The 23,652-nt window shown below is 42.4% G+C and overlaps 1 protein-coding gene and 1 long non-coding RNA gene across 6 annotated transcripts in view; one reads left to right on the top strand and one right to left on the bottom strand.

Annotated features, from left to right (window-relative positions):
• Positions 1-23,652, bottom strand: part of LOC111867196 — a 98,846-nt gene that overhangs the window by 52,249 nt on the left and 22,945 nt on the right. For 2 of the 5 annotated variants that reach the window (XM_023856813.2, XM_023856814.2), the window contains exon 1: positions 10,350-10,920. The exons of 1 other annotated variant lie outside the window; for it this stretch is intronic. In XM_023856813.2, coding sequence (XP_023712581.1) covers positions 10,350-10,531 — 182 coding nt within the window. In that variant the 5' untranslated portion in view covers positions 10,532-10,920. Of the gene's footprint in view, positions 1-10,349; positions 10,921-23,652 lie in introns of those variants that run through there. 2 more of the 5 variants (XM_023856812.2, XM_023856811.2) reach the window with 2 other exon arrangements.
• Positions 1-23,652, top strand: part of LOC117282542 — an 85,760-nt gene that overhangs the window by 55,133 nt on the left and 6,975 nt on the right. The window contains exon 2 of the long non-coding RNA XR_004513309.1: positions 13,280-13,403. This is a non-coding gene — a long non-coding RNA (uncharacterized LOC117282542). The remainder of the gene's footprint in view (positions 1-13,279; positions 13,404-23,652) is intronic.

The following is a 23,652-nucleotide window of genomic DNA, read 5'->3' as shown; positions in this document are numbered from 1 at the left end:
TAACGTTTATTCAAAGAAAATTATCTATACATTGTTAATGAGCGTGAATCATCTTCATCTTTTCTTCTATGCGGAATGAACCAACCTGGAATGCGAATTCGATTTGCAGAAAACAAAAAAAAATCGAAATAATTAGTTATTATTTATGATATATATCTAATTCGTTTTTACTAGAAAGCTGTCTAGAGACATTTGTTTTTGCCGACGCTTCAAAATTTGGTGAAAATGCGACAGAGCATTATCATTAAATAAATTTGTAGCGCGCATAGTCACTGCCTTATTATTAGGGTGATGCTTCTCAATGTATGATGTAACAGTCCCATGCTTTCAGCATTTCTCTTATTGCGCCAGAAGATTGTTGCTCTGCTGTTACCTCCTCCTCCTCCTCTGACAAACTCTCCTCCACATCTTGTTGCTGTGAAACAGAATGAAACTCCAAATCGTGCAAATCGTTGATGTAGACCGATTGTATGTGCCTGCTAGATCAGCCACGCTCACACCTCGTTCTCGCTTTTCAATGAATTTACGTTTCATTTCCACGGTTATTTTTATTCTCTTACGGCTGTCTTTTGGCGGCTTTTTCATCCGGGACATTTTTGCAAGGTTTATTAAACTTTGCACAAAAAGAAATCACAAATAATATGTCTGAACACAAGTTTGGAAAAATGTGTGAACACAAGCGACACTAAGATGCTAGCGGAACGAATGCTAAACACAGGCTGATGTAGCAAGCGCACAATCTGGGACTTCCCCTCTCGTCACTCGTTATGCGAAACGTCGCTCGTTAACAGAGTCTTTCTTTTTTTTTTTCAATTTGTTTCCCTCGTTACGCGAATTACTCGTTATGTAAGGTGCTCGTTAAGCGAGGTTCCACTGTAGTTAGTTGGTTAGTTATTGTACAAATGAATTAATAGAGAATGAAAGTAGACTCTATGTATCCATTTCCTTATGTGTACATCACTCATAACCAGGGCCCGGATTTTGATGACATGTCATCTTTTTTTCCTTTTAACCTATGCGATGCTCTTAAATATATAAATCTCGGATATGAGCTGCTGGTTACATAAATGTAAATTTTATAGGTAATTTTGTATCATTTTTTGACATTTTTAGGTTTAAGGTCATTTTTTGGTAAATACTTTTACTTTTAAGGGTATTTCTTGTCATTTTTGGCCATTTTAGGGAATTTTTCTTCATATGTTTTCTGAAATACGAATAACATGGAAGCGAAGTGTTCTTTCTTTTCTCCTTTAGGTCATTTTTCTGGATTTTTTCGGTCATTTTATAGGTCTTTTTTTTAATATTTTCAGGTCGTCAAAATTCGGGCTTTGCATGTTACATTTTCGGGTCATATTTTAGGTCATTCTTCTGGATTTTTCGGTCATTTTATAGGTCATTTTTTAAATATTTTCAGGTCATCAAAATGCGGGCCCTGCTCATAACTAAGCGGAATCTGCTGCAAACAGATGACTCACAAAATTCAGAGAAACTGATGGATCAGTTCCGTAAGTGTGAATCATGTCACGTGTTTCCCTTGCCCTGGTTTCGGGGCGGTCCATAGTTACAAGAAAGTATGCACAACCGACAAAGAGAGAGTGAAGAGAAAACAGGGGCAATATGCCAAGAGAGAGAGACGACTTACGGAAAATCCCAGATATCCATTACGGACCTTTGGAAAATCCTGTCGCGTGTTTCCTAGGCAACGCGACAAGGCAATTTACATGGGTCTCGGATTTGGCGAATATTTTTATTGAACGCTCACTTTTTACACTCAGAATTATTCCACTTACGTCTTGGGAAGTTTATTCTTCAATGTTACACACCCTCGCACCGCTATTCTCGGTGAAGTGTCTTCTGCTTTGCTCTGAGCTCAACTGTCCTTAGCTCTCGTCGGATACGGACTGTTATATCCTGCACTCGGACTGAATAGGGAACACCTTGTCGAAGGGTTTAGTTTCGCCCGCTGCTATGCAACGAATCTCTCGTTTCAGCGGGAATACGTGTCTGCCTCAAACAATTATTTTGTAAATAATGGTGGAAACCCCACTGTTAGACTTTCATCTCCGGGGCAACGATTTCCTAGACATCGCTGCCTAGGAATTGCTAGCCGTTGACTAGTGGTGGACGTCTTATAGTCCGGTTTTCAGGCAGCACGTCACAATACAGTGATTCTCGTAATTACATTAGATTTACTTATGTGACTGGGTTTTGAACTCGGCTGTGGGATTAGAATTGAACTGTATGAAAATTGGCGCTGAACATCCAGCTGACATGAAGTTTGCCAAAGTACACAGCCTATCACAAACTACGGTGTCTCCTATACAGTTAAGTGTATTCATGGAGGCTAATTTAGTATCCGAGAGCCATTATAGTACCTTGAATGAAGAAAGTGTATATCAGTTTCATTAATTTTTGTCTGAAATATTTTCCCATTTATTTAGTGTTTATGATAACGTATCTAAAATTTTATTTAAGTTCCCATAAAAGGTTGTAATACCATGCTGTCCAATTTGGACCAAAATTCATTGTGGTCCATACATTCTAGCGACTCGTGAACCACATGTCAAAATTTGCTGCAATTTCGTGCTGGCAATCGAATTCCACGGAGCCCACGAAATATGTTATATTTTCCGTGAACAGTGCATAATGGACCACAAGATAATGAAAGTGAGAAAAATTTTTGGCCTCCATGCCGTCTGTGAATTCCCAACCCCCATTAACTTTTGAATACCTGAACCAATCTTTATGAAACTTAATACATATATCATGGCACCTGAGCCCATCTCAACTGCGTACTTCATAAACCCCTCCGACCAGTCTTCATGTCTGTATGTGTATCTCTCCTATCGTTGTTAGGCAACGGCTCGATAAATTGTATCCCTCTTTTCGTTGCTAAGCAACGGCTTGGTAAACACGTTCCCACCGCAACGTATACACGCAACAATAGAAGAATCGTTGGACACGTGTGTCTATGAGTCTGCGTATCCTGCTATCGTTGCCAGATAAAACAAATCGGTAAAGACGTTCCCACTGTAGCGAAGAATTGTTTGAAGCGTCGTTTTCTATGCGGTCCGTGTCGTATCAAAGGAAACAAGCGATTAGTTCTCCCCAGAACTTCTTGTTTAAAAGTACAGTACTACTAAGGGCGCAACATATAAAGTGATCATCGCGGACTGATACCGCCTAAGTGGAATTTGACTGTGGCATTGCCTTCACTATAGATACTGCTGTGACTCGGTATACAAGAGCCTCGTTTGTGAAGAAAGTGGTCCCACGAAGTGAGACTGGCATCAAAGTAGGACCTTACACCTATGCCTCACACTCAGTCACCGATTATTTAGTATTTAACATCCTTCTTCACCTACTGTCTGTCACTTTCTGTCTTTATTACAAAAGTATTTCTTTTGTAGCTGGCTGGAGAAAGTGAGCAGTAATTGGCGGTGGGGACTTATTGATAGAGACAGGATAACTAGAGGCAAAGAAATGCGCAAGAAGTGATGCGCAGGTGACAGCGAGCGAGCCTGCAGCTGGGAACAGACACTGACCTACAGAAAATAGTTCCAGAACGTTCCACGGTTTCTCTTGCATTGTTTTGTTTTAGTTTCGCTCGCTGTGTGAAGAAAAATAAAATGTGTATGAAAGGATGAAACTTTTGTTTCGTTTTCTTTTCAGTGTCACGCCTGTTAAGTGGGATTTATGTCACTTACGGAACATTTGTCTTCATTGTTTGAGGAACTCAGAAAGAAAAAAAAAATTCCTGATTGCTTTGTATCACGAATAGCGTGTTGCCTTTAGTGATCACTATTTAAACCCTATTTTTACGGTCGGAACTTCATTCAACTCTTAATTAATTTATTTATTTTCAGTAATATAATTTAATTTGGGCCGGGCCATAGCTCAAGCGGTTAGTCGCTGGCTTCCCACCGCGGCGGCCCGAGTTCTATCCCGGTTCTGGTCAAGTGGGATTTGTGGTGGATAAAATGGCGGTGAGGCAGGTTTCCTCCGAGTACTTCGGTTTCCCCTGCCAATCTTCATTCCACCAATTGCTCCAAAATCACCCTCACCTATCATCTGGGGCTGGTACAATAGGCCAGAAGTGGCCGCAGTACAAAGTACTTAGTCCCACCCCACTAACAATAAAAAAATTAATTTCTTATTTATTTCATGTTAAATAAACAAATTCAGTACAAAATTCTTTCGTGTTTATAATTTGTCCTTTTCTACTATTTTATAAATTTTCCGGTTGGAGATCTTTCCCCTTCCCCCTCCCCCAAAGTCCCCTGTGTTGTAATTTGGGCCAGTAGATCGGGGACCTTAAAATTCTCAAGGGGTGTCACACTATTGCCTTGACGAAACTCGTAGATTTTTCGAAGATATTTTGCCAAGCAAAGTTTCAGGATTATACTTTGATACTAATGTGACTGCCATCTTACAAATACGACGTCCCCGATGCTGGTATTATGAATGGCAGTGTTGTAAACTGCAATGGAAAGTTGACGTTTTTACCGAGTTTAACGAAAAGCCGTTACATGGTTTGAAGATTAACAGCGGAGCTATACCAGTACATACGGTTGCAAAAGGTCCGCATTTCACCGGAAAGGAAAGTGGGCTCTTTCCCTTTGACATTCAGACCTGGATTGACCAGCCAAAACAGTGACAGTAACAAATGTATGCTGTATTCTTGCACATTTCACTGAGTGTGACGTCTCAGAATTACAGACATAATGAATTGTTTTGAGGTAAAGAAGTGAGCTGTCCTTCTGTAGCATTACATGCATCGACCTTGTTGTTACCTTCGGTTCAAGGCAGAAAAATGTTTGTAACGAATTGCAGCCCACGGGGGAGAGATGCTCACGTAAGTTTGAATTGTTCAGAATATTACAACGCTGGAGATAGACAATTCGGCATAATACATAGAAAATTTGGCGAGTTGTATACTTCAGCTAATATTTTTAAGTTAGGAGGTTATGATTGGCTGGACCGCCTCTGTGGTCTAGTGGTCAGAGTTCCTGGCTACAGATCCAGAGGTCCCGGATTCGATTCCTACGCTACCAGATTTTATAAGAAATAATGGGTCTGGAACAGGGTCCACTCAGCCTCGTGAGGATAATTGAGGAGGTATTTCAAGGCAATAGTGGCTCCGGTCTAGAAAACCGAGATAAACTTCCGTGGGGATTCGTTGCGCTGACCACGCGACGTCCTCCATCCACTAAATTTGGCAGTAACTTCGCCGACAAGCGGCGGTCGCTATAGTTCGCTTACGGACTACAGCCACGGAGTTTGTTTTGTTTGGTTATGATGGGCTGGAGAAGTAGCTGGAATGGCAAAATTGGTTTTGACGCGGAAACCTCTTGAAGTTTGGGGAGACGGCTTTGAGTGGAACCGACTGCAGAGTTTAGCAGGTAGAAGCGATAATGAGCATTCCGTTGCGATACAGATGATTATTTCAAGATGTGTATTGGGACTGTTGTCAGGTAGGGGAACTGAAGCAGAGCACCCAGAAGGCTGTGGGCCGCTGTGCTGGTTCACTGACTACCGCAAGGACAATACGCCTTCCCGATGGGCTCTTCAGCAAGACAACTTGTTATATAGCCGAAAATCGATATAATTTTTCTCTTCGACCCCTTTTCTTTTTCGTGACACTACAGCGCCAGTGGGCCTAGGCCTACCTCTATGAACTTCTCCGTTCACTTCGGTTTTTCTAGATCTTACACATTCGGTAGGACTCCTTGGGCGGGTGATCAGCTCGTCGCAAGGCCTCTACCTGTACACGAACACAGAAGAACGCACACACACAGACTAAACATCTATGTCCTGAGTGGGATTCGAACCCACGATCCCGGTTTCCAAGCGAGCGAAGACAGTGCATGCCTTAGACCGCTCGGCTACCGTGACCGGCCTTCGATCCCTTATCCAGTGAATATTTCCCTTCAGGTAAAACTGCCGGAGCGGAAAGATAACCACTTATCTCAGTCTAGCACCGGTGTTAAAAATGAGTGACGTGGTGCATAAACACAGGGGCAGCTGAGCCTTTACTGCTTACAGATATTTCTGAAAGATGGGTAAGGCTCAGAACAGCGTGAGGCGGCCCGCTTGCATTCGGGTACGAGCAACCTAAGACCAAGGTACAGGTAGGAACCCCACATAGTACAATTAGGCCCTACTCGAACTACGAGGAGAATAAGAAGGGGGTTTCTTCGACTGCTATTGGAAGCGTATTTTGCCAGCTGCAGCAGAAACATGACATGATTTAAGACTGTGAACAGAGAACATATTGTGATTCCATCAGTTTGCACGTTAATGAGCAAGAGAAGTCAAACAAGACTTCGAATCCGTTCACATTAGTGAGTCATTGATGTTGAAGAGTATTGCAAGGTTGTGATTATAGCTCGTGAGGTCATATCTCATTGAAGTTTCATTGGACAGGGTCCAGTGCAGACGTGGGTAGGCTTTTTCTTTGAAGGGCAGCATGAGGAAGCATACATGTTCTGTCGGGCCAGAAAGGGGTCATATTACTCCAGTGTGGAAATTACGTTTTGTACGTATGGCTTATGTCCAAAATCAACGACATTGGAAAACGGTGTACTCAGTTCTATAGTTCGCAAAATTGGCCAAAAAAAATTCTCTGAAGTTTAGACATGGTTGAGAATGCAAATTCGTGAAAGTCGCCCATAATTTAAAAAAAGAATCTCATTTGTGAAGACATAAAAAACTCAACTTATGATATTAGATAAACTAGGCTTTCCTGTGGGTCGTATAGCTGAAAATCAAAATTACCCGTATACTTTTGATGGAAGTCAAATTCAGAAATTCATCTGTGGTCACACTGGTTAAATTATTCCACGGTAGATATGACAGTTCTTGATACAAACCCTCACCAGTTGTTGTGCCTTTAGCAGCTTCCATGAAAAATAATTCCGTAATGACTTCGAGCTAAACGTTCACTCCTCTGGTTCACGTCACTTCCGTCAGCAGTGTCATCCAACTCTATAGAGAAATACATGAACATCTGAACAGTATCTCACTGTCAGAAAATCATTAATTGCTTTTTGTGTTCACGTGACGTTCTTCTGTGTACACTTTGGCCAATATTTTGAAATGCTTCTTTGTTTTCTGGGGAGACCGCTTACACTACTTGGTTGTGTAACATGTCACTAAAATAACTTGTTCGCGTCGCCTCTTCCTGCAACTTGTTTTGAGATGTAAGGCCACCTCATTGGTTTCTTTTTCTCAAATTCAGAACCAACTCCTTAGCTTTCTTTGTTCTTGCATCTGAAGGCAAAGTGGCGCAGTAGCCTTACATATCGAAGTAAAGTGTGTTCCAAGATTGAAAACTTTGTGTACGGGGTCTGTAAAATAAATTATATTCCTGTAATGGGCCGTGGAGGCTCGTAGGTTTGTGAGACGTCGAGGCTCCCACATATTCTAGACAATCGGCTCACAGATGGCGATGAAATTCTTCTTCTCTTTCTTTGTTCACCGCTCTGCACCCACCCTGTCTCCTTTTGGTTGTTTTTGTACACTCATTTTACAAGGATAATGATTCAAATGTATTGAGGATATATAAATATTTCCAGGGGCACGCGGTAGTTGACGCACTATGCTACAAGCCGGAAGGTCGCGGGTTCGATTCCCGATGTCATTGGATTTTTTCTTTACCTGATCCTTCCATCAACGCTATGGCCCTGGGGTCGACTCTAACAGAAATGAGTGCCAGGAATCTTCCTGGGGGTAAAGGGCGGCCGGCGCGTAAGGCTGACAACCTCACCGCCATCTAGAAGATATGGGAGCCTCGACGTCTCACAAGCCTATGGGTCTTAGCCGAACGAAATCTTTCTACTGACTACCAACACTGGCGAATCTTGCTCTCACCTTAAACATAGTAACTAAGTGTATGCCGTGTGTCCATAAGTGGCAACCGAATTTCAGCCACATGTGGGGTCCAACCCCGCGCAGTAAGGTACACAAATCCGTGTATCAGAAGGGTGCTATTTTTATTTTCATTCTCAGTAGCATATGGATACTCGTATATCAAAACCTTATCGCTTCAATAGCTGGGCTCAGCCTTACGTGGCGTGTAAATTTAACTTTTTAAACTTTACAGTTTAGCCTTGTGATTAATTTTATTTTAAAATACAGTAGAACTTGGTTATAACGTCATCAAAGGGACCTAAAAATAGTGTCGTTATAAACGAATGTCGTTGTAACCGAAATGGGCACTTCCACAGTAGCCTTATGTTAGTCACGTAAAAATCTACCAAAAACCGAGTTAAAATGTTGCATTTTTTAGTGAAATACGTAGTTAAGTACAGACTAACGTAACATTAACGTGGAATTGCCCAAATGTGTAATATCAAAGACATATTACAGCGCTTTTCACTGACAATACACACCGCACTAATACTGTATATTAAAGGTAGGCCTACTCACCAAATTACAGTAGATTACATCAATTGTTGTGCCTTACTGTACCTAGATACGAGTACAGTAATCAGTTATCTTCATCTGTTTCCTGTTACTTGCCCAATACACACTTTCTAAATTACGTTCAATGTCCATATCAGAGAAATTCAGGAATGAAAATGACGTTACATACGAGGTTGATGCATTTGTGCATGTCGTACTAAGCAAGGTATAAAAACAGTTGCTTTATGAGGAATTAGTTCGTACCATTGAATATGTGACGCAATAGACAAGGTGTCGCAGAAACCGATGTTGCTATAACCAAGTTTTACTGTAAATGGGTAAGTAAATAGACTAAGCTATGACGCTAAATCCGGGCATCAGAACAGAAGCTGGCGAGGGCCGCAGTTGACGCACCCCTACTGTGACCTTCTGCTCACAAGGTTAAATGTAAGGGAAATATTTTACATGATGTCATTATCGTAATTATCAGAAGAACGGAAGTTGGCAGAACTGACCGTTGTAACAAATGAACGCTCAAAGTACTTACCGGGACACGATATCGCATTCCGCAAGGGCGTGATCTTCATTATTCAGTAGTTATCGTGTCAGCTGCCCCTGAACAGCCTGGACTAGCGATAGCATTGTTTAATAAATCATAAATAACGGTCTATATGCCTGATGTTTCGTCATAGTTTGAGATATGAATTGGTATCAAAAATTTGATATTAAATTTGTGTATCTCGTATCTCAACGCTGCGATAGCTGTGTAAAATCATGTAAAAGAAACTTTAATTCCAGTTCTGACTTCACATCACACTATTTTGAAAGTCTTGTTGTAGGAAAGAATGTTTCCAATCAGAAGCCATTACTTCTGATTGCTCTGGACCTTAAACAACAATAATCGTTGTTTGTTGGCCGGGAGAGCTCAGTTGGTAAAGAGACACGCTATGGGTTGGATTGCCGACAGGAACAGTGTTGTGTTTCTTCGTCACCACTTCCTGACGCAACGTCCTGTCCAGTAGATACTGGAGATTTTTCCCTGGGGGTTACAGAGTGTGGAGCGCGAATCTGACCACTCACCTCGCCGAGGTTAGGCATTCATATAGGTATACTTCCTCATAACGCGGTTCTTCAATACAGGCGCAAATTTAATTGTTCTTTTATTTTAGGTGTGTAATTTTTCGGCATATCAATTGGTACATTTCGTATAGATTTCCTTTAAATGTAATATCTTTCGCCCTTGCTAAAATTTATCTAAAACCTGAATCTTCGTCAATATCGGGCAATATAACCTACCTCTTTACGTTTTTAGATAGACATTCAAATAGGAGAAAACTGCATAATGAAGAGCTTCATAACTAGTACTCATCTCAAAGTGTAATTAGAATGATCAAGTCTAGGAGAATAAGCTGGGCAGAGAATGTAGCATGAATGGGGGAGAGGAGAAATGCAAATAGAGGATCCTGCCCTGCCCACCTCATCCTCCTAGACGTGATCATTCTAATTATACTTGGAGAAGAGTACAAGTCATGAAGCTCCTCATTGGAACAACAAACACGAAAACAAAATTTCAGGCGATGAAACCGGAAGTTTCATCACCATCATTGGACCTGATCTTGAGCTAGTTCCACTCGCACCTGCACCCTAACACCAAAACCCTTCAATAGATCCGATCATGGCCCATCCCATCTTCACAGCTCTTTTTTTTCCCCCTTGACATCCAAGCCATAAAATGACTAAGGTAGCAGAACTACAAAGTTTACAGCCTGTCACTGGACGCGTTGCCGAACCAATTCCATCCTCGCAGCTAATATTCCTAACATAATATTAAGTGTCCATGCCTTGCAAGGTTTCCCCACAAAACTCCGAGTGACATGCCCGATCCATCAGTACTGAGTGACCTGTGTTGAACTAAGCTTTGATCTGAGGGGGTGCCTACTCACATCATGCTCTCCAGCTGTCGGGCGATGCCCTCGTCTTCTCGCACCATTTCCTTGGGCAGAGCAGCAATGATATCGTTAGCTTTGTTGTTGTAGGTCCCCAGCATCCCTCGGTACATGTTGTACACAAGGCGCTTCACGTTGGGGTCGCTTGGATCCACTTTCATCCCTGTTGTTGAAGCCATTGTTATCCGTTAGCTGATGCTGAACTATGGACCTTGCCTTCAAGATCTAATACGAATAAATGCACTTGAATCACCAGTGTCCTTGAAGAAATAACCCGCACAGAAAGGAATAAACTTGTTCTCACACTTTCGAAATATATTGTTTTTTTTTATTATTGTTCCACTTGTTTTGTTCTTTCTCTACCTTCTGAGGCACAAAGGTTTGTATAATCCCAGTGATGGAAGAAGCTCCGAACACATTAAACACACAAAAAGCACACTTAAATCACACGTACAAGTGTAGCCGTTACAGCGTATTTCGTGGCAACGCGAACACCTACTGTAATCAACCGTTTGCAGCTCGCGGCAATGGTGCGCGTCCACGCTGCAAGTGGGAGTAGCACGCACTGAAGCCGAGAGGAGTGACCACACAGTCACTGGAACCTATGTCATGACGTCACTACAAGAAGCCCTTCCTGTCGTGGCTTCCTCTGGTTCTAACTGCTGTCTACGTTACTCTTATCAGGCTAGATAAAAATCACACAAATTACGTAAACTGGAATTAAAGTTAATCGCATCTTTATTTCACGAACTGACAGACAGTTTAAGGAACTAGCTGACAAGCCAGTTTAAGGACTAAGGATGATAGTCTTGAGGAAGAGAAATGGATTCATCTGGCTCAGTATAAGGTCCGGTGGCAGGCAATTGTGAATATGCTAATGAACTTTCGAGTTATACATGTAAAAGACTTGGCATTTCTTGAGTAGCTAAGCAAATATTAGCCTCTGACGGAATGCTCTGCTCCATGGAGTTAATTATTATGTAAAAAAAAATGCAAATTATATATAATTTAATGTTTATTAGATATAATTTCTCATTTTACGTTATTTTTTTAACCATAGCAATAACATTAGGAAAGGGAACCTCACGACGCAAAAACAGCATTTGAGAAATTGTATTTTTGAAAATTGTAAAAAGGAAACCTGTAATTTTCTATAGGAATGTTAAAAATGTATGACTCCATCCCCTATCCAATGAAATGGCTGTCCAAACTGATATTTTATTTCCGTATGATAAAGCTTTACGTGACTCGTCTTTGACACTCCTGCCTGATATGTAAGTTATATTGTTATTCTTCCATCTAATTCTGAGTGTTCCAGTCACCTTTCAAGTACAGTTTTCGTAACAAAACTGTATACATTTCCATTCCCTGGATCGAGAATCGATACGGGACCTGTAGAAGACCAAGCAGCTTCTAGCCACTACACGGCAACAGGTGACATACAAATAAAGAACGAAGAATAGCTCCCTTCTATGTATTTGAAAATCTTCTAAAGGTTAACTCTCCTGTTGTAAGCTGTCATTTATCAAGAAGAAAGTATGATCCACTCAGAATAGACGCCAGTCGCCATGTGTCATCGTTTTTGCTCCCAGTGTGATGTATTCCAGGCGGTGAAGAACGTAATGCATGTCAAATAAATTATCACTCAGGATGTATGAGGCTCCACATAAATCAAAGCTCAGAGCGGAAAGACACACACTTCGCAGTACATCATACTGTGGCCACACGCTTCATGTAACAAGGCTCTCCAGTACTGAGTTTACCCAGAAACCCGCGTACGTAGTCATACAGTATATGCTATGAGACTTCATATACACTTGGTCGTCGACTTACGACCTATACGAGCGGCCTCCGTAGTCTAGAGGTAACGTTCCCACCTCATGACTCGTGGTACGCGGGTTCAAACCCGGCGGAGGTCGTGGAATTTTTAAGGGCGGAAAAATTCAGGGAACAAGTCCTCCGGGAGGGACTTTAAGCCGTGGGTCCCGTGTCGTAGCTTTACGGCACGTAAAAGAACCTCATATCTCCAAAGGAGGTCACTGAGCCAAATTCAAGGACATTTCCCGCCCAACAGTAGTCTGTAACGCCTCTGATAGATAGGGGAAGCATTATAGATACCTCTCAGCCGGTAGAGGCCGAGCTCGCTGGCTCGGTCGGGACTGATGGTACGCACCAATATCGGTAGGGTATAGAGACTGGTAGAATATCATAGAGGGAAGCACAATGGACCAATACTGGTCTAAGTGCATGGGGAAACCCACCCTCTCCAATAACTAACTAACTACGACCTATGCGACTTACAACCGGCCGCACTTACGAACACAAAAATATGAAAAATAAAAGATGATTAAAATGTAAAAGTTTTTAAAAATAAACTATAAAGACACCAGACCCGGTCTGGACGATGTGGAGAGAAGAAAATCTTGCCTTTATCGGGACTCGAACTCCGAACCTTTGACCGTCCAGCCAGTAGCCAGTCGCTATAGCGACTCCATTGCTATTACTATTGTTATTATCGGATTGTACTATAAAATGGTAGTATCCATGTATTTCACCGTTTTAATTAACCAGACATTCATCGGTTTACTGTACTACAATTTGAAACAGACGTACAACTGTTAAAGGCTGGAATGTCTGGTGTCGAACTCCAAATCGAAAGTTCTGGAGCGTAGGTTCTCGGGAAGGATGGGAAAATCCCAGCCTTGAGATAGAAATAACAGGAACCTCTATGTTGTAAGGAAGGGGTGACTCGATTCATTCTGAGTTGGGTGCATGCAACTGGCGATGCACGAAAAGATTTTGTTGATACTGGTACCTAGAGACTGCCAGTTACAATAGTTGAGGAACAGGAGTAGGACAAACTGACAGACAGTAAAGATGTAAGAGCAATTAAATGCAGAAATTTATGTTTTGTCTCTTAATTTCAGCTTTGCATCCAGTGGCGTTTCCGATGCTGTTACTCAGGACCTGCCATGCCGTCACAGTGCACGGCCCCTAACGGCGCAGCCTCCTGAAGGCCCAGCCCCCGCGACCATGTGCTGAAGGCTGCAGGTAAACAGAACAGAGATGTCTGTACCTTTATACGTTCACTTTCGGGTACCTCAAGCAGTGTTAGTTCATTTAGTCTGTTTCGCGTAAAAATTATTGAAGTTAACGAGGTTAAGAAGCCGTGGATCTATACCACCACCCCATACACTTTTACTGTGAACGGAAAATTGCATATTTCCTTATCTATTATGTCTTTAATTCCTTTCTGATAAATAGAACCCCGATTCGAGTTTCCGCCCAGTGACGAACCTGATTTGACATTTTCGTCTTCCTTTATTTTTGGACGGTTCTTTGAATGGGTGTGAAATTTTGTCTGTCACTGAAAATATTGGAGAACAGGGTGCTGAAGAGAATATTTGATCCTAATGGAGGAGAAATTAACAGGTGGCTGGAAGAAACTGCATAATGAGGAGCATAATTTGTGTCCCTCAACGAATATTTTAGAATTATCAAATCAATGTGAGATGATTGAAGCATGTAGCACGCACGGTAGAGAAGAAAAAAGCATACAAAATTTTGGTCGGAAACTCTTAAGGAAAACGTACTCTTGGAAGACCTAAGCATTGGCGGGAGAGAAATGTGAGAATGTAGGTCTATCTTGTATATATGGAAATAGGATGGAAGTGGATTGGATTCATGTGGCTCAGAATGGGAACTAGCGGCGAGCTCGCGTGAACACAGTAATGAACTTTCGGGATCAATAAAATTCAAGGGAAGTTCGTCACTAGTGTTCATAATTCATAACAGCTGCTCACAGGGACATAGGAAGTACTCATCACCATAAGACGCATAGGAAAGCAGACGAGGGCATATCACAAAAATTAAACTTACGAACGGAAGCACATCAATTTCATCAATTTTAGAGACCACTGAAGGTGACGATACTCTGAAACGTCGGCAAAAATTCTATGAGAATAAAAGGCGACAGTAATTTTCATAGTCACTTCCGTCGGAACTAAAATTCGCATGAATTGTATAGCCCCGTGACGCATCCTGGTGTGGATTCATCGCATTCCCGAGCGACCATCTTTGTGGGGGAAGGGGGGAGGAAGGCTTGCGGAGAAATCCTCATTGGATCCGTTCTGTTTCGAACACGAGACCCTCTTTGCCTCCGAAGCCCATCTAGACATGGTGCCGACGGCTGTAAGCCTCGTTCTTGCCGTAAATAAAATAAAATCAGAGACGCCAACCCGCTTCAAGTCGGTTTAATGACTGAGCTGCCCCGTTTTGCAGCTTTTGTTAAGATACAAATTGCAATGTGCCTCGCTGCTTTCCACACTATGACCGCCAAATCGCACAGTGGTGACTTTGAGGCTTCAGCAATTAGCTATGATGTCATTGTTAACCCATGACGTAATATTTCTTATAAAAAAGTGGTTCTCATCAAGCCATTCACAAAATGTAGGTAGATGCGGCAACAGAGGAAATTCAGCATTATGCTGTTCGCTTTTGTTAACGTTAACTGACTCCATTGTTACACAGCTGGTGAAGAAATTCCCCGGCAAATTCATGACGTTGTTCATGCAAGCTCGCCCTTGGACCTTGCCCTAAGCCACCTGGATTCAGTTAATCCTTTCGCGCCCTATTTTCTAAGATCAATTCTATTGTTATCCTCCCGTCATTTCTGGGTTCTTCCAAATGTCCTTTTTCCTTCATTTTCTACTAAAAGACCATAAGCATTTCCCGCGAACTGATAATGTTAGATGCATTACGGTAAAGGCACCATATTTCAAATACCTAAGGTAGGAGCCAATTCTATGGTTGATAGAATCGTGAACCATTAGTGCCTTGCTGCGTTCAGCAGCCTAATATATCTAGTATCATAATCAGTACTTATTATGATCTCAAATGCAGCTTATATTAATTAATGAAAGCCAAGTATAAGTAGAATGATCAAGTCAAAGAGGATGAGATGGACAGGGGATGTAGTACGAATGGAGCGCCGAGGAATGCATATAGGATATTGGTGGGGAAACCAGAAGGAAAGAGACCACTGGGAAGACCAAGATGTAGGTGGTTTGTTAATATTAAAATGGACCTTAGAGAGATAGGATGGGGTGGTATGGGCTGAATTTATCTGGCTCAGGATAGGGACGAGTGGGTTCTTCTGGACACGGTAAAGAAGTTACGGGTTCCATAAAATGCTGGGAAATTCTTGAGTAGCTGCACGACTGGCGACTTCTCAAGAAGGGCTCAGCTCCATATAGTTAATTAGTTAGTTAGTTGGTTTAGTTAGCTTAGATAGTAATCCCTCTTTGGGGGGGGATTGTTGTTGAAGTACAGATGTGTTTGACCTAACCTCGAAATTTCGCATTATCGCCATGTTTGCAATTTCTGGCTTATGCAAATAGCATCTCATAAGTAATGTGTAAACCTAGGTATATTTACGCTTCATCTCCTTATCATAGTTCACTTCTGAAGCATGGAATTAAAAATCAAACAAATAAGGAAATAAATAAACCCAAACAGGGAACGATAATATGATAAGTGTTTAGACATTAAAGGAAGTTTTTCTCGGCTGGTCCATTGATTATCGCAATCACACCGAAAGATAAATGAAAATTTTATGCAACCACCAATTTGCCANTGTATAAGAATAATATATAAGAATTCAGTTCGTACCTCACAGGAAACAGATCCGAACCTACGATCCCGGCTTCCGAGCGAGCGAAGACAGTACATGCCTTAGACCGCTCGGCTACCGTGACCGGCAGTGTATAAGAATAATATATAAGAATTCAGTTCGTACCTCACAGGAAACAGATCGAACCCACGGTCCCGGTTTCCGAGCGAGCGAAGACAGTACACGCCTTAGAGTCTTAGACCGCTCGGCTACCGTGACCGGCATTTGCCATTTTACATTCCGAAAACAAGAATTACCTAGACAAAAGTTGCGTGTGATTCGAAGATCTATTACCAAGCTGACTGAAGCGGTGATGCTTTCGACTTGGATTCGAGAGATTCCCAATTCGATTCTTGACTGTAACACCGACTATCATGATTGAGTATTTTCGTGGTTTATTGGAATGTTTCCCGGAAAATTCTGGAACCTTACATATCATTACGAATGCGTCCTTCCACATTCTTCCCAATTCACAAACATCTTTCCATTTGACGCTTTGTGGTCTACGATTTTGATAGCGCAATTAAATAAATCTAAGGCTATTGCCATGCAGAACTTCAGGGTCCCAGATTAAGTGACGCTGGTGTCGATTTTATGAGGCTACGATATAGGGAGACCGCCCCTGTGGTTTAGTGGTCAGAGTTCCTGGCTACAGATTCAGAGGTCACGGGTTCGATTCCCATCGCTACCAGATTTTCTGAGAAGTAGTGGGTCTGGAAATGGGTCCACTCTGCCTCGTGAGGATAATTGAGGAGTTATTTCAAGGAAATAGCGGCTCCGGTCTAGAAAACCGAGATTAACGACCGTGGGGATCCGTTGCACTGACCACGCGACACCCTCTGCCCGCTAAATTTGGCACTAACTTCGCCGACAAGCGACGGTCGCTCGGTTAGTATAGTTCGCTTACGGACTAAAAGCCACAGAGTTTTTTACTACATGGTCTCTAATAGTATAATGTACATACAAAATTCTGTGAAAATTCGTGAATCGGTTCAAACATTTACATGGGGGAGACACAAAGACAGCTTTGCGACTTCATAATTGTACTTTTCTGTCTCGAGGAAGCAAATGTAGATCAGAAGAGAATTACGTACTGTGTTTAGGAACCACAGTCACGGATGAATTTGTCCCTGTGCCTAACTTTCACGCCATGAATCCGTATATGTGTTGCAGAGGTAAATTCCAGCGTATTCTAAGCCTGGTCACTCTGGCCGGAGCAACATCTACCACGGAAATCCCTGGACACGAAGCAGTATGAACCCCAAGAGCTGGTCTGCTCGTGGTAGCGGAGAGACATTTCTGAGTCCCGTCTTCAGGCCACTTTACTGACTTCTGGTCCAGATATGAACACACTTGCGTATTTATCTTGCTCAGAAGTAAAGCAAGTAAGTAAAGGTTTCCCTGTAACAGGCCGTGAAGGCCCATAGGGTTGTGAGATGTTGAGGCTCCCATATTTTCTATACAATCGGCTCACAGATGGTGATGAGGTTATCAGCCTTACACGCCGGCCGCCCTTTGCCCCCCAGGAAAATTCCTGGTACTCATTTCTGTTAGAGGCTTAGTCGACCCCAGTGCCATTGCGCGGCTGGAAGGATTATGTAAATTAAAATAATCCACCTCATCGGAATTCGATCCCCCAACCTTCCGGCTTGTAGCATAGTGTCCAATGTTACTCAGAAACACACCAAATTGGCGACAGTTCTTTCTCATTAAAAGTGAAGAGTAATTGTTGTGATTGTGACAAGAGGTAAAACCCAGAGTTTACTGTATGACGTGTATTGTACTCCCTCTAACCCTGAACCTGACATGACTGGCCTTTCTATCTTCCTGAAACGCCATTTCAAGCAATCCAAAATCCCGTCGAGAGTGATTAACACGTGACATGTTTTTAACAATATTGACTGGAGCTTATAAATTATGAAGTCTCTTACGTGTAATTTACATTTAGTCCTAATCTCTCTTGGGTCCATAAACTTTCCTCACAATTTCATCGCAGAGAAGTCAGTTCACGTTCTATATGCATGTGAAACATCAGGTAAAATGGTAATTTAGGTAGATCTTCAAATTGAACAAGAGCCAATGAAACTGAAATGTAGTCGTTTCATCAGCTGTTCCTTAAGAGGCCAGAGGATCTACAGGCAAGGGAGGCCTGCACTAAGAAGGCCAGTCACGTGATATGATCGTAACGAAACCGTGTCGCCTAGAAGGAATACTGCAGACTTCAGGAAATACTTTATCGCGTGGCGTCATCTTCATAAACCCGCCGTAACCTCTTAAGAGGCGCTTAAGATCGGCACGCACAGACACTCAGTATCACATAAAAATAGACACCCTGAATACGTGAATTAGTGTCTTTCTGAGATCTCTTTTTGCGATTGCAGTCAGACTGGCTCTGTGGGCCATTCAACCTCTGTTCAATAGCTACCGAAGAAATCTTGTTGGAGTAAAACAGCCGGATCTTGTAGCTGACCACTCATTTCCATCTGGTCTCGAGAACCACAGTGATTTTATGTTTTACCTCTATGTGCCCTGTACGTGTTTTTGGCGTGATCCCTACAGACAGAAATAACTTCAGCTTTAGTGAAAATAGAAAGGTAAATGTTTCCCTATGCTTCATTAAGCACAAAGCCATGATGTATGGAGAAGTGCAGGTATAATTCCACGCATTCTTAACTTCGGCAGTAATGGAAATGAGTGGTCAGTTCTTAGTCCTGGGCGTTTTAACCCCAGTGGAAGGACTCTTCGATACCCATCATATAGCAGGTTGTGTGGGTCCTGAACTCAGTCTTGAACGTGCGAAGAAGAAGAAGAAGAACAACAACAACAAATGACTGCTACTGCCTGAAATCAAGCACCGTCCAGCCTTACCGTATCCTAGTCACTATGACGACTGGGCTACCCCAGCTTCTACTCCATTTCTAATTTTAGCTGCTTAACCGTGACCCTCCCCCATGTGTCATCATGGCGTGGTGTTTAATTAATGAAGCTCAAGGGTAGATTTACCTGTTACCTTACCTTTTAACTGTGGCCTGCTTTAATATTATCTTGTACTAGAACAGAACGTTCAGCACCGCCAGTACGAAGTCCCTGAACCGCACCCTGCCACATCTCATCCTCACAACCTAACTCCTCAGGATCAACAATCAACAATCAACAATCAAGTTCCTTCCGTCAAATGTGACACTTTTTTAAGTTTTCCACCTCGTCACCACCTGCCTTACATGTTTCGGCTCACCACGGAGCCATCATCAGAGGCATTTATAGTAGAAAAAGAAATCACCAACACACAAAACTTCACTTTGTCAAAGATAACCACGTTCCAGTTAATTAAAATAATTACAAATAGTTAAAATTACCCAGAGTATCGGTTCACTAAAAGTTTTTCACACACCACAGTAGCTTTCTTATTTGTTCGTCGTTACTTCTGTAAAATTATGTTTCATTATTTGAAGTAAGAATTCTTAAAATTCCTAGAATTCTTTCCCGCTTGGCCCAATCTTTTTGCTTCGGGGTGTTGCTGACGTGTGTTGTCTGTAGGTAGTTGATGTTGCTTGTCTGTGTGTTGTGATCCATCTCCTCCTTGGTCTTCCAGTAGGTTTTGTTTCATTGGCTCTACAGCCCTCATTTGAGCCTAGGCCTACCTCCATGAAACTCTCCGTTCACTTCGGTTTTACTAGATCCTAGACATACGGTAGGACTCCTTGGGCGGGTGGTCAGCTCGTCGCAAGGCCTCTACCTGTACACAGACACAGAAAAATACCACACAAACATCCATGCCCTGAGTGGGATTCGAACGCACGATCCCGGTTTCCGGGCATGCGAAGACAGTGCATGCCTTCCAGTAGGTTTGCACACCAGAATTCCCCATCTGATCTACATGCCCAGCATAGAGCCCTGTAGGTGACCGAGTGCGTGGTACGGGGAACTGCTGCACTGTACATCTGGAACTGTGCTGAGGAACACATGAGAATTTAAATTGGAAGTTCCGTTTTACGAAGATATTCGCGTTTTCCGATCATTTGGAGTAACAAGAGTACTTGTAGCATTAAGGCATTTTGTTCTCGGATTTGTAATTTTAATAAATACCCACGGTTGACATCTTTGTTCACATAACCCATGAGCTTTCATAGTTACTAATTTTTGTTTCCTCTTGTCGCTGTGTGTGTTTTTATTTTGCATGTGTTGGTCCCATAAACAAGACAAACTCCGTGGCCTGTAGTCCGCAAGCGAACTTTACCGACCGAGCGACCGCCGCTTGTCAACGATGTTAGTGCCAACTTTTGCGGATAGAGGGTGTCACGTGGTCAGCGCAAAGGATCCCCACGGCAGTTAATTTCGGTTTTCTAGACCGGAGCCGCTATTTCCTTGAAAGAGCTCCTCAATTATCCTCACGAGGCTGAGTGGAACCCGTTCCAGATCAACTACTTCTGAGAAAATCTGGTAACGCAGGGAATCGAACTCGGGACTTCTGGATCTGTAGCCAAGAACTCTGACTACTACACCAATATACCGTTTCTATCTAAACAAATCCCTAGGCTGTTTGGCGATGTTGCATCAATTCATTAAATTTTATTCGAAATACAGATGAAATTACGGAAGAAACAAGACGTAACTGCGAAAATTATTCGTGCCTCAAATCAGGATCCGTTGATGGAGAGGTCTACCCGATACCCGGAAGTTGAAATGCGCTGCTGAAACATTCAAATTTCTGCCTCTTTCTTGTAAAGTAGCATTCTGATGAGTATATGTCATAAGTGTTAACGTTTCTTTAAGCAGGCTGAATATTTGTGTTCATTGTCTTGTATAACTGCAAAGTAGCCACGCATTAGTATGATAGGGAGTGGCCCACTGTACGGGTGTTGTAGTTGGTCCTCGGACACCTATGTGTAGAAAGAACTTACTTCTTTCGTGGAACTATCGTATAGATCCCAGAAGACTGCTTTCTTTATCGTATACATATTTATTGACATTTGTACCACGAAAGACATTAAAATTTACATATTAAATATCTTCAAGACAAAACGGTAGGTTATTAAGGTGTGAAGAGATACAATACAAGTTGTATGCTTGTAATTCCAGCCAACCGATTCCAAGGAAAAGAATCCTTCTTGACAAGCTAAATCATCTATCACATCGTCAACAAATTCCACGCCAAACATGGAACACCAAGGCTCATTATTGTATTCGCAAGAGCCCGTCATTCGACCGTAGCGATCCTGAACTCGATCAGTTCAGTAAATACTTTAATATAAGTATTATGCTCAGAATTACTGGGTTCTTGGACTTCGTCCATCGTCCGATATTCTAGAAACTAGAAAACACAGAGTTTCAGGGATCTGTTTCCTTCCTCAGCGATTGATATTTGCCCTTTCTAAGGAACCCAACTGAGTAGGTGTCTTCCCCCCTCACCTGAGGGCGGAAACAGAGCCGGTTTCCGAAATGTTGTTTTCTAGTCTCTAGAATACCGGACGATGGGAAAAAGTCCCAAAACCCAGTACTTCTGAATACTATACATCTTGATCAGAACCCTGTAATATCTACAACTTCTATGTCTTTGAGTATTATCCATAATCCTGTTCTTATTTAAAAGCTCCACGTTTCGGAGACTGGATTCTGTCTCCGTCTTCAGGTAAAACCTTCTCAACTGGACCCAATCGATAGAACTAGTCCAGTTTGGTTGAAAGTTATTCCTGTAACAGGCCGTGGAAGCCCATAGGGTTGTGAGAGGTTGAGGGCCTCACACATGGCGACGAGGTTGTCAGCCTTACACGCTGGCCTCCCTTTACTCTCAGGAAGATTCCTGGTACTCATTTCTGTTAGAGACTGAGTTGGCCCCAGGGCATAGTGCAGCTGGAAGGATTAGACCAATTGAAAAATCCAGTGCCCTCATCGGGGCCTTCCAGCTTGTAGCATAGTGCCTCAACCAACTACGCTACCGCATGCTCCCCAGTAAAATTTGGGCCTTATAGGGTATATAAATGATACAGAGTTTAGGAAAATTGAACAGGTCAAGATTCAGCTTGCCAAGTCTTCCAGCCAACTCAGTTTTCTCGTGAAATGCAAGACTCGTGATATGTTCTTCCCAAATGCCTCATACAACAATTAAAAAAAACTGGTCCGGAGATAGGGACTAGCTCTGTAGTTTGGGCCCAACTGAGTAGGTTTTACATGAAGATGGAGGCAGAATCCAGTCTCCGAAACGTTTTTAAATAAAAAACAGGACTATGGATAATGTCCAGAAAATAATACTTGTATTAATGTACCATCATCACACACACTAAAATATTGTACCTATTAATCTGACGTGAAGGGCGGAGATTGTGCGAAAATGCAGCAACATGACCCTGTAGTACTAGCGACTGAATTCTCTTTCTCTCTCAGGGCGACGCACGCGCAGTCGTTAGCTGCCGTTGCCTGGCGCATATGAAGCTAAGAGACGCTGTGGTGTGTAACTCCACAANCGAGGTGCATTGTTAGGCAGGCCGGAGCATTGCTTCCTCTCATATACATGTTCAGAAATCCCAGATTGTTCCCAGCTCAGATTTTTGTATGGAACTGTACGAAGATGATAATTTTCTGTGAAATTAAAACTTTGGCTTCTTCGCGCAGAATCCTCAGCCGAGGGCCTCTCGTACCCCATCACGGGCGCCCATGAACATCTGTGTATATGGAGGGGGGGTGTGGGGGAGGGGTAGCTCCGCGTCATGCATAACGCTACACTTTCTGTGTTCCTGTCAGCGCTAACAGAGGGCACACAGTATGTTCTGGTTAGTACTCACCATGCTTCCTCACTCACATAATGTTTTGGCACTGGAGAACATGATTCCACTTACCTAGAAAACATAAAAGATAACTGGGTACAACCACGAACAGTACAGCCCTCTGACAACAGGGATCACATTCATAAATGTTAAACTTAGACCAACAGTTAGCCAGCGAAATGAATATGACTAGAGGAAAAGGCATATTCGAAAATATTATAAATACTTTATCAGCTACTGTAGTTTAGAGGTATTTTCTCAATTTCCCTTCTTCTTTCTTTATCTTTACTTTTGTCTCTATCTCACCGCCATCTGTGAACCGATTGTATAGATGATGTGGGAGCCTCTACGTCTCACAACCCTATGAAACTTCATGGCCTAATACAGGGATAGTTTTACATTTTACCTTTTGGTTCTGGCTTTCCCTTATCTCTTTCACTGTGTATCTTTATTTGTTTATTTCCTTCTCTTTCTTTCCGTCCTCGTATCGCGACACATCGCTTCACTAATTACATAACGCTTTATCACACACTGTTGTTTAAATAAAGGCGCTACTATAAATTATCTGGGTGATAAAAGCGTAGTTTATTCTCGAAATGGTTACAGATGAAGTTTTCGTTGGAAACTTTAACTGTAATATCAGCCGCGGGAGGCGCTCCGATCACTGTTCAAGCAAAATGGAGTCTCAAGTGCAGAAGACTGGAATATGACGGGCAGGGCCCACCCCTTGGGCCCCTAAATTCCCCGGACCTTACTCCGTACGATTTCTACCTATGAGCGATATGTGAAAGAACAGGTATACAAACAGTAGATGTCACAATTCTATCGAGAATTGCGTGAGAAAAGTTCACAGGACGTAGCCAACGTC

This window comes from Cryptotermes secundus, unplaced genomic scaffold, assembly GCF_002891405.2.
Source record: "Cryptotermes secundus unplaced genomic scaffold, Csec_1.0 scaffold565, whole genome shotgun sequence".
NCBI classification, from domain to species: Eukaryota; Metazoa; Arthropoda; class Insecta; order Blattodea; family Kalotermitidae; genus Cryptotermes; species Cryptotermes secundus.
Note: the sequence above shows the minus strand (reverse complement) of the source record. Positions and strands in the feature narration are given on the sequence as shown.